The 12,244-nt window shown below is 39.3% G+C and overlaps 1 protein-coding gene across 1 annotated transcript in view; it reads left to right on the top strand.

Moving 5' to 3' along the window:
• The window catches only part of LOC126108402 (uncharacterized), a 142,630-nt gene that overhangs the window by 109,019 nt on the left and 21,367 nt on the right, over window positions 1-12,244 (top strand). Inside the window, exon 5 of the mRNA XM_049913612.1 lies at window positions 5,331-5,542. Within this exon, the coding sequence (XP_049769569.1) occupies window positions 5,331-5,542 (212 nt within the window). The remainder of the gene's footprint in view (window positions 1-5,330; window positions 5,543-12,244) is intronic.

Here is a 12,244-nt window from a genome sequence, read left to right as displayed (position 1 = left end):
TGAACAGTGGAAGTTACATTTCAGATGTGTTACGACCCGTAGCTCTACCCTTCATTCAATCCATGCGAAACCCTACATTTCAGCAGGATAATGCACGACCGCATGTTGCAGATCCTTTACAGGCCTTTCTGGATACATAAGATGTTCGACTGCTGCCCTGGCCAGCACATTCTCCAGATCTCTCACCAAATGAAAACTGGCTCGTCACAATACGCCAGTCACTACTCTCGATGAACTGTGTTATCGTGTTGAAGCTGCATGTGCAGCTGTACCTGTACACACCATCCAAGCTCTGTTTGACTCAATGCCCAGGTGTATCAAGGCCATTATTACGGCCAGAAGTGGTTGTTCTGGGTACTGATTCCTCAGGATCTATGCACCCAAATTGCATGAAAATGTAATCACATGTCAGTTCTAGTATAATATATTTGTCCAATGAATACCTGTTTATCATCTGCATTTCTTCTTGGTGTAGCAATTTTCATGGCCGGTAGTGTATAATTCATGCTCAAAAGGACTGGTTTACAAAACTCTTATTCAACTGATCCTTCATTACTGCTCATCAGACTGGGGCCCTCACCAGCTAGGATAAATAGAAGAGATACAGACAATCCCAAGAGGAGAGGCATATTTCATCACAGGTTTATCAGTGAGCATGAGAGCATTATGGAGATACTCACCAAACTCTAGTGCCAGATGCTACTAGAGAGGTTGTGTGAATCCGGGGAAAATTTTCTGTTAAAATTCAGAGAGCATACATTAAGAGAGACCTGGAGACAATGCAATGCTTCAGGTTGACCATTCGTGCTGCTCTTTTCTGTATATGTTCAGTATCCCCTTTAAACCTATCTGGTATGGGTCACACACACTTGAACAATATTCTAGGATGGGTCGAACAAGTGATTTGTAAGTAATCTCTTTTGTATACTGATTGCACAGCTCCAGTATTCTGACAATAAACTGAAGTCTGCCACCTGCTTTACCCACAAACCCCATATCCTCACAAATGTATAACTATTATTTAATTGTATTTGTGACCTAGTATATATAGTCTATCAATTAATTACAGATGTAGCTCAGACATGATTGATTATGTAATTGTAAGACAGAGATTTCAGAATGAGATTTTAAATTCTAAGGCATTTCCAGGGGCAGATGTGGACACTGACCTCAGTGTATTGGTTATGCATTGATTATGCTTGCCATGAACCTAAAAATCATAGAGGGAGACCAAGAGACACATATAGTAAGCAGATTTGGAAGGATGTAGATTGCAGTAGCTATTCAGAGATGAAGAGGCTTGCACAGGATTGAATAGCATGAAGAACTGCATCAAACCAGTCTTCAGACTTAAGATATTCACAAATTTAGAAATCGTCATTCATGTGAAACTCAACTTGCCCTTTCCTCGCATGATACCCTGTGGACTGTGGATAAAAGGGCAACAGGCAGACTCCATATTCTTACATTTCGGGAACACATTAGACACAGAGCTACACTGCAGATGTTTAATGAAGGTCTGAGCACACATAAGTGATATGTGAATAGCTTGAAGATTTTTTAAGTAATAAAAGGCAGTGTGCTGTCCTGTCCAGTCAGTGTTCATCAGAGACAAGGGTGTTGCCAGTGGTGCCCCAGGGAAGTGCAATGGGACCATTCTTATTTTCAGTATTCATAAACAAACTGACAGGTAGGATGAGCACTAATCTGTGACTGTTTGCATATGATGCCGTAGTGTGTAGGAAAGTGTACATGTTGAGTGACCCGTAATCACAGGGTGGGCCCAGGGGGTTTGGACTACCCCTCCCATCACCTAAATGAAATTACACGTGACCTAGTTGCCATTTAGTGAAACTGAAAGATATTTTGATTTTCAGTTATACCATGAAAAAGGGAATTGCACTATCAATAGTCAGCAAGGCCAATGAGAGTTTAAAACTGTCTATATACTCATAGCATTATTGGCTATCGTCCATCCCTATTTTAACTGTGACAGTTGTTAACTTCGCTTGATCTCAGTTGTTGTTTTGTTAATCGGTTCAGTTCTTACTTCCAGTGGAATTTAATGTAAGTGCTTTCGTTTATTGTTTTTGTGCTGTGTGCTATTGTGATAGTTACTAATTATGGATAGGTTTGTAACAAAAAAGAAGAAGAAAACTGCTTTTGATTCACTCGCTAGCATTGTGGCAAGTTAAAAATATGTACACATTACTATAAGAGCTTAATTACCTTTTTATCTGTCTGTCTGTCTGTCTGTCTGTCTGTCTGTCTGTCTACCTACCTATCTACAACAACACTGGACTCGTTATTTGGAGGCTGGCGGAACTTTGGGTTGCAATATTTCAGTATTTTACATGGCAGTGCAACAGTAAATGCCATTACAAATAACATTAAATTAAAATCAGTGCATGAAAGTACACTTCAGTTTGTCTGTGTCACCCAAAAATCACAATGATCAACAAAAATATCATCCAAATTGTGATGGTTGCATTTCTTTAAAATATTTGCTTGACATTCTATCATTAGTAGCCTAAACAATAAAAAGTTGCCCCTGGTCATCTGTGCAGTACTCAATTTTGAAAAGCATTTCTTATGTGGGTCGATGAGGAGGGGTTTATGGAGAGTGAAAGGAGTATGTGATGGCAGTACAATCTGTAGTATGTTTGTTTCTAAAAGATTTTTCAGTGGGCTGTTTGAATTTGTCTGAGCTGTTTATGCCCTGAATCCTTCCTTCCCCCTTTTATCCAAAATCTATTTATGCTATTGTATTACTTTAATAACTGAAGCCACCAATTCCATGTACAATTAACTCTTAAAATGTGCAAGCATTCGTGCACTATCAAATGACTAAACATGCACAATGAAAGGAAAAACATTCAATTTGAGACTTCAATCTTTTGTTGTGATGCATTTTATTTTATGTTAAAACAATGTATAACAACCAGTTTTTCCAAATTCTCTGCTGGTATGGGGTAGCTCTGTGTGCTGAGCCGTTCAGGTAGCAGTCCTTGAATTCGAGAGGTGAAACAGTTTAAAAATGGTTTCCTGTGGTTTCCCATTTCCAATTTAGGTAAAGACGGGGTTGGTCTGTTACTATAGGTCACAACCAATTCCTTCCAAATACCTTTCTTTGCTGACAAATTTCAGTTCCTTAAAGATGCAGTCCCTCTGCTTAAATGAAAAGAGCTGCACCGAAGGTGAGCCGAGCATCTCTTCAGAGACTCCCAGCACTAAAAGCCATATGATAAATAAATAGTAATAAAATTCTTCTCATTTATGCTGTGCATTTGTCTGTTGGAACTTTATTTAATACAGGAAATTATCTTTCTTATGTTGTAAGAAATGGCAGATTCATACTTAAATGAGGACATTTGGGAAAGTGTAAGGTTGAATAATTCTGGATCTTTTGCACTTTCATCATCAAAAATTGTTCTAGCTATGCTGTTGAACAGAGATCTCTTCATTCCAAAAGTCCTGTGGTTAATAATCATGGTGTCACAAACATTCCTGATCACTTCCTCAGCTCAACCCCAGACTGGAATACAAAGAGTGCAAAATGACCTGGGAAGATGAATGGAGGTTGAAGCACGAATGTTTCTTAGTGGTCTGCCTAAATACATCTCTCTAAGTAACGAAATCATATCTCTGCTCGATGAGAACTCCAGGATCATTGTTGAATAAAATGATTTATCATTCTTTACGGAAATTTTCAGAATAAATGAATAGTATTAGTCTTTCTAGGGTCCTTTTCAACAAATTGGAGCCCCCTTTGACAAAATTCTGTATACGTCCTAGTGACTTGGGCAGAATTTCTATTTGGTGAGATGAATGGCAGCCTCCTGTCACCATAGGAAAACATAGATTGGTGCAGACGAGTAGGAAAAACAGTATTAGTGTGAGCTGCTGAACTCAGTCAGATGAATAAATATACAGCCATAATGTTGCAAAGCAACTCGAAATGGAATGTGGATACAGGGACAGTAAATGATCGAGTTCAATTTATTGGGAGAATTCTAGGGAAATGTAGCTCATTTATATAAGAGACTTCATACGTAATGCCGATGCATCACATTCTTGAGAACTGCTCAAGTTTGGGGTCAGATTAAAGGAAAACATCGAAGCAATTCAGAAACGGCCTGCTAGATTTGTTACTGGCAGGTTCAATTGACACGTAGTTCATAAATTCTCTGCAGACACAAGTGTGACTTTCCAGAGGCAAAAATATTCTTTTCACAGAACACTATTGAGAAAGTTTAAAGAAATGGCACTTCTAATAGATTGTAGAACAATCCTACTGTCACCGACAAACATTTTGCATAAGGACCACGAAGACGAGGCGAGGAAATTAGGGCTCGTACGGAAGCTGTGACCGTTGGACAAAGAGAGTGGCTTTTTGGCAGGAGAGAGTACATTTTCAGGACTTTCTGTAGACATTGTTCTACTGCAGGGTAACAGGTGCAACACAGTGTTTGAGCAAAATGGTGTGGCAACTAGAAATATAAGCTAAAGTTAAAGTATGCAGGACCATATGATTCTTGTAGGTAAAACATCTAAGTTACACACAAGTTCACTATAAAATTCTGGTGGTGTACAGATCAAACATAATGTCCATCGAGCCATAATGAAATCTGATGGAGGTCGCACAATTTTGGTCGCGCTTATCGGGAAGGAAGGCCGTTGTCATCGGCCGTAGCTAACAGGCAATTGAGCAACTGATTCACAGAAAACCCGTATTTTTTTGGTGCCGAGGACATTTGCACGGTGTTTCTCGAATGGTTTCACGGCTAAGAAGCAGATTTGTATTGATGAGGTACTGAACGATTGATAGAATGTTCCGACTGTCATTTACAGAGGCTCGGTGGCTATGTTGAGAAACAGTGTCATATATCTGTGTCACTGTAACGCAGCATTCGACGAAAGCTACTTGGCCTGCTGTAATAATGTGTGACTTCTTTTCTGAAGTCTTTGTATGTTTATTTTCTGTACTTCTACCATATACAGAGTATATCAGTTAAGTGATGGTCTACAATAAGTTTCTGACAAGTGTTTTCCTGTGTTAGTTTGTGGATTCACTTGTCCCACATCCCTGAAGATTCTTGTTCGAGAGGGAACCTGTGCAACTAGATATACGAATAACATAACAAGTATGTCTGTATAGATGCTCCAACTTTTGAACATCGGTTCGTTTTCACTAATTCTTCGCACACTTCTAGTGTTATCTACACTTCTGACGAATTTTCCCCATCTGAGGCACCACAGCTACAGATGCGGTCACAAGTCACGGATTAAGTTTGAAGTCGAGCCACTGACGATTTTGTACGCATTTGCAGCCTCCGCTGACATCGAGCCTGACGTACGTGAATGCCCTGTGTTGCCTCCTGTCCAGTCTCCGCCCCGTGCCGACGGCACTCGCGACGCCACGTGTCATGACTCGGCTGTGGGAAGTGAGTGGCAGGATTCTGCGTCTGGTAACTGCCAACCACCATGAGGTGTACGACAGCCTCGCAGAATTTGCCCGCAGGAACTCCGGGTCTAACGTCAGGTAAGCCAGGGCTTCGCTTCAGTGCCCGACACTCGTGCACTGTGCTACCCGAAAAGGCAACGTTTATGTGTAACTCTCATTTTCGATTTGAGACTTACTCTTTTTGACTTAAAAAAGTTCTGATTATCTATTGTAATGTCACATTAGGTCCAAATTTCATTAATGTTATAGAAATTCAAAATAAGTTAAAATGATGTATGGGATCTAAAGATAAATGTTAAAGTCACACTTTAAATGAAACCATACGTGTCACACAGATAAATGGCTCTGTTTGTGTTGAATTTATGTTGGATGATTCAGCTGATGAGCTCTGTATTCTTGTATACCTTTTTTCTACTACTACTACTGCTGCTGAAACTGGTGGGAGAAATCTTATGACTGTTTTGCCTGTGTAATACTCTTTCTTCTTATTAACAGAATATGAAAGGGTTAATGGTTTTACAGTAATGTTCTATTAGTTTTATTATCAAATATGTTACAAACATGTGAGCACACTTCTCTTTGTGTCCACTATATTCCACAGCTACAAGGAGAAGAACAAATTGAATTTGGCTCTTTCATTATTTTAGGGGGCAAATGAAAATGCAACAAACAGTAACAGAGATGAAATTGGTCAACTGAATGCCAAAACAATAAGATACAAGATAAATAATATCTAAAAGACCAAACAGAAAGAGTTGTTCTGTAGCCAGGGGTGTGTATTTATTACAGTATATATAATTCACATTTGTTTACAGCTTCACAGTTTGCATTTACAGACTATTAAATAGCAGAGTGGCTTAAATTTAATGAAAATGAACATATTAGTGCTTGATATTACTCATTTTCACAAGTGAAACATATTTAAATTTAACAGCAGAAGTAAACTTCTTTGTCTTTCAAACTAGACATAGTGCTACCTTTTAACATAAATTTGTTTACAGTACTTTTTTTTATTTGATACTGTAGCCTCTTATACAGATGATATAAACATTAATCCTAGGTATGTTGTGTGATAAGTCTGCATCACAGTTTTGTATCATTATACAGGATGTTTGAAAAAAGTCCTCCAAACATATATACAGCAAAAATACTTGTTAAGATGTTGGAACTTCTGTCCTATGACAGCCACTTGTCTATTGACACTACAGGAACTGCTCTTTGTGGTTACTATCCAAGCCTTTAGCCTTCTTCCTGAAAGACTCATGAACTCATGCATACACTCTCATTTGCCCTCAGATTTATTCACATGTGGGACACACTTCTGTAACACGTGCACATTGTTGAATGTGGGATACAGGGATTCCACTATCAGAAATATATTGGATTAAGGTCAGGTGAACATGGAGGTCATGCTAGTAGGCGGCAGCAACCCAGAAGCTGCTGTGTGTCAGGTGCTGCTATGCGAGGCTTAGGAAATGAGGTATTGTGTATATCCCACATCTATTGTCTGTCTTGCAAAGGTAACATTCTACACAACCACAAGTAATTTTGTCATGCTGAAACTGGTGATGAACGGCTCCTGTTAATTTGTCAGACAAAATGAATGGACTCATAAGCCTGTCAACCACAACTATGTGAGGTATACCACAACTCCTTTTCCTTGTTCTGAATAATCCTGTTTTTGTAAGTTGCTAAAACAACTTGTTAAGCATTTTTTAGATGAAATGCAGCATCAAGTATATTGTTCAGCTAGGACTGCCAAGTCAAAAAGAGAAAAGCCAGACTGTGCATTATATTTAGCTGGAAATTTTGCCCTAAAAGCTGGACAATTTATCTCAAACAGAAATAGTCAGTTGCGCATTTTCAATCATTTTAATAATTAACTAATTTGTTAATTATAGTCCATTTGTTTTGAGATCAACCTTAAATGTGTTTAAACTAGAAAAACTGTTAGTGAACCGCTTTATAATTTGGCAATGATGATAGCAACTAAGTGCTGAGTCTTCTTAATTGCTCAGTGTTATCCTAAGATAATCCTCTGTCAAAATACACTAAATTTGTATGTGGAAATGTTTTTCATTAAACAAAATAAACAATTTTCTACTTTTCTGAGATGGAAACCAAAAAGATATTCAATAACTTTGGTCATATCACTCAGACTGTGAACCCATTATACCTATAACTTTATTTTCCTTGTAAATCATTTCATGGAAATCTTGACAGGATAATTTTAAATTTCACAACTACATCATCATCCTTGTAAATGTGATTGTTCACAGCTTATTGCATTGCTTTGTCTATGTGTACGTTTGTGAAAGAAGCTAACTCTCATTCGGATTTGTGTGTCTCAGTGCTGCACTGTAGGTAAGAGTGATGTGCACGCACAGTGGGGGCAAGCGGGGGGAGAGGGGGTGGTAAGGCCACGGGCATTAGGAATGTTAGTGCAAAGGAGAGTGGCATCAATAGTGACAAGCAAGGTACCATGTGGTAAAAGGACAGGAACTGTGGAGGAGAGTCGGTGGAGGAAATGGTTGGTATCTTTTATATAGGAGGGTAGTTTCCAGTTGAAGGTGTTGGTCTACGAGAGCAGAGATTCTCTCAGTGGGGTCACAGTAACCAGCCACAATGGGGCATCCTGGATGGTTGGGTTTATGGACTTTAGGAAGCATGTAGAAGGTAGGGTGAGTAGAGAGATGGACTCCGGGGAGAGATTCTGGGATGCGCCCAAGGATTTGAGGAGAATCTGAAGATCCTGCTGGATTTCTGGAATGGGGTCACTGTGGCACATTTTGTAAGTGGAACTTTCTGGCAGCTGGCAAAGTCCTTCCGCCAAGTAATCCCAGCAGTTAAAAATAACAGTGGTGGAGCATTTTCTGCAAGTAGGATTATAAGATCAGGATCAGTTTTTAGTTGGTGGACTGCAGTTCTTTCTGTGGATGTAAGGTTAATTTGCATGTTGAGGGATTTGGGGAATGATGGTGAGGCAAGGTACAAGTTTAAGAAATTCTGGAAAGTTAACAGGGGGTGATTTGGGGCAGTAGGTGTGAATCACGGTTGAATGGAGGAGTGAAATGAGTTGGCCAGGGTTCATTATTGGTCTTTGGTTGAGTCTCATTGGTAGGGTTGGTGGCGAAAAAGTGTTTCCACTACAGGGACTGGGAGAATGAGAAGAGGCCTTTAACAAGTCCTGTATGATTGAATTTGGGAGTGGGGCAAAACGTGAGGCCTTTGTAAAGGACTGATATTTCTGTGGAGCTAAGGCATCTGGAGGAAAGGTTCACGACTGTGTTACTGGTCTGTTTTGAGGTGGCATTGTGCATGTTGCTGAAGTTCCTGAGTTTCAATGTGTGTTATGAGTTCCAGGAATTTTGGATTGCGTAGCATGGGAATTTTGCAGATGGAGAGGAGGTACTGCAAGGAGGTTTGGGTTTGGTTGATATAGTTTTGCAAGACTATGTCGGTGAGGGCTTAAGGATTGGCGAAATCTGAACAGGTGGAGGTCATTGCGGAAGGAGTGGTGGCAGCCCGAGATGGGTAATTTGATGGTAAGGCAATCTGGGAGGATTCCATGAGCTAAGCAACAATGCAGGAACAGTACGTGCGCCTGGGATCTGGCTAGGGGTAAGGAAACTTTTCTGTATTGACGCAGATGGAAGGAACAAGAATCCATGGTGGTGGAAAAAATGTTAAAAATTACATATATAGTGTAGAATTACATCCTAAAAATTTTGCAAACATACACTCAAATACATGTGAAAATTCACAAAAGGAATGAAATGGATGCAACAGGAGGAAACAAGATGAAATCTGAAGGATTTGATGATAGCGAAAGGCGAAAACTCGCTAAAATTGGTGAGAAGTCACAAGTATGAAAGTAAAGAATAAATAATGAAAATAAATACTACTGTGGGTAGCCGGTCTGAGGGTGGATAAGTGTGAAGAAGGGGGACAGAAGATGTGACTGGATGAGGTGGGATTAGTGGCCGTGAACTGGGATAGAGCAGAGAGGGACTGGGAGATGGGCAGCAGTTCGTAGGATGAGATATAAGATCCTATGGCACCGGAAAGGTGCGGGAAGTAACACACGAAAATACGGGAGATTGATGCAGTTAGAGTGATCAGTTTGAAAGTATAGGGTTAATTATATCGGCTGGAGTAATGTGAGACATAAGCTGCTGCACCAACAATGAGTGTGGTCTTGTAGCTGTTTGTTGTGGGCGGCCAAGATGGTCGATACGGTGCAGTCGTAAGTGGAGCGTGCAGTGCAATTTGTAAGGTGACAAGAGAAACACAGGAAAGCACAGAAAAAAGGATGGACATTGAGTATACAATGCATAAGAAAATAGTAACAAAGGAAAACACCACTGGGTTAAAATTGAAGAAAAGCTCTCAGGCAAGAATCAAATGATGGAAAATCCAGGACGGAATGTAACAACATTATGAAAAGGGAAGTTGCTACTCACCGTATAGCAGAGATGCTGAGTTGCAGATAGGCACAACAAAAAGACAGTCAAAAATGAATGTCAACTGCAAGACAGCCTACATCACTGAATGCTGTCTTTTCTGAACAGGAGAGAAACTGCCTGTATCTCAGTAATTATTTGTTTCCATATGTATGTTTATAGGACTTATTATTGTACTTTTTACCAGTACTACCTCCTGTAAGGATAAGTGATACTTTTTAAACACCCTCTATTACAGTGAGTTTTCTGTGGTTGTCCTCAAGTCTCGTAGCCAAATTTTTCGTCGTTTCAGTCTCATTCATCGAGGCCTCTCACTGCCATTGCTTCTGTAATGTCATCCTTCCACATCTCAGAAAGGTCTGGCACACATTCTTCTCTGATGTGGTGTCCATTGCCATTTTCATTTTGGACATCTCGTGCCTGGTATATATTACAAGTGACTGAATGAGAGAAGGCTCCTCCTTTCTATTCAGTCTATAGTTGTTCTTTTGATGTTCCTAATCTCTCTGATTATGTCATTTCTAATGTGATCGAGCCTGAAAAATCCACAGCTTCACTTTGTTCCAGAGGATACCATTTAGTTGTTTTATTGCTCACTTGCACTGGCCAATTTTATTGTCTATATAATCCGTATGGTGTCACTCACAATAGTAAGTTCCCATTTTTTCAGATTCTTCTTTTAATTTTCAAAGATTAGCATTTTCCTCATCCTGAGCTACTATCACTCAGTCGTTAGCAAAAAAATAAGGTGAACAAGATCCTTTCATCAATAGGGATAGCCATTTCCCAGCATTTCCTTTTCTGAAATTTCAACACCTCCTCTAAATATATTTTAAATAATGTAGGGGCGATTGTGGTATCCGTGGCGGAGCCCCTTTGTCACCTCAAATTCTTGAGATAGCTGATTTCTCATTTTTACCATATATACTGCCTTTGCAGATCAATCTGACAGCTTTTTCTACTCCTTTGGAGCTCCATCATCATTAAGGCACTTGTCAGAAATCACTGTCAATATCTCAAAAAGTTTCAATGCTGCTGCTTTATTCAATTCTATATAAATTAATCCCTGAACTGTTGCCCATCTGTTTTTCATGGCATTAGCTGCCTGTGAGACTTCCTTAGGAGTATGTTTCCAAAATCTTTTGATATTTATATACATTCAATACAACCATTAAAGTGTGACACATTTCAACATTTTAGCGAAATAAAATGGATTTTAGTTTTATTGACATCACATTTTGGTTTGGCAATTTTTCCTGCATGTAGTAAGTGAAGGGGTCAAGTAGCATGGAACTGCAATAAGTGTGTTTTAGAATAAAGTCAATTAATATGGATTCTAAAGATTGGCTCAGTTTTTGTAATAAGCAATAAAATCAAAGTTCACATATTGTAAAACTATATACTTACAAACTTTATCAACATTTTATGAATTGTCTGTTTCAGTGCACTGTTTACTGTGCACAAAAATGCTTTTCACATTCGGGTTCTAACAACCATACCACAACAAAGGTCAAAAATTAATGATTGTGGTGTTTCTCATGCTGCTAAATACTGCATTTTCGGGCAACAACAAAGTTATTATGTGGCAGGTGTCATTGTTGTTGTTGTGGTCTTCAGTCCTGAGACTGGTTTGATGCAGCTCTCCATGCTACTCTATCCTGTGCAAGCTTCTTTATCTCCCAGTACCTACTGCAACCTACATCCTTCTGAATCTGCTTAGTGTATTCATCTCTTGGTCTTCCCCTACGATTTTTACCCTCCACGCTGCCCTCCAACACTAAATTGGTGATCCCTTGATGCCTCAGAACATGTCCTACCAACTGATCCCTTCTTCTGGTCAAGTTGTGCCACAAACTTCTCTTCTCCCCAATCCTATTCAATACTTCCTCATTAGTTATGTGATCTACCCATCTAATCTTCAGCATTCTACTGTAGCACCACATTTCGAAAGCTTCTATTCTCTTCTTGTCCAAACTATTTACCATCCATGTTTCACTTCCATACATGGCTACACTCCATACAAATACTTTCAGAAATGACTTCCTGACACTTAAATCTATACTCAATGTTAACAAATTTCTCTTCTTCAGAAACGCTTTCCTTGCCATTGCCAGTCTACATTTTATATCCTCTCTACTTCGACCATCATCAGTTATTTTGCTCCCCAAATAGCAAAACTCCTTTACTACTTTAAGTGTCTCATTTCCTAATCTAATACCCTCAACATCACCCGACTTAATTCGACTACATTCCATTATCCTCGTTTTGCTTTTGTTGATGTTCATCTTATATCCTCCCTTCAAGACACCATCCATTC

Source organism: Schistocerca cancellata, chromosome 11, assembly GCF_023864275.1.
Source record: "Schistocerca cancellata isolate TAMUIC-IGC-003103 chromosome 11, iqSchCanc2.1, whole genome shotgun sequence".
NCBI lineage: Eukaryota > Metazoa > Arthropoda > Insecta > Orthoptera > Acrididae > Schistocerca > Schistocerca cancellata.
Note: the sequence above shows the minus strand (reverse complement) of the source record. Positions and strands in the feature narration are given on the sequence as shown.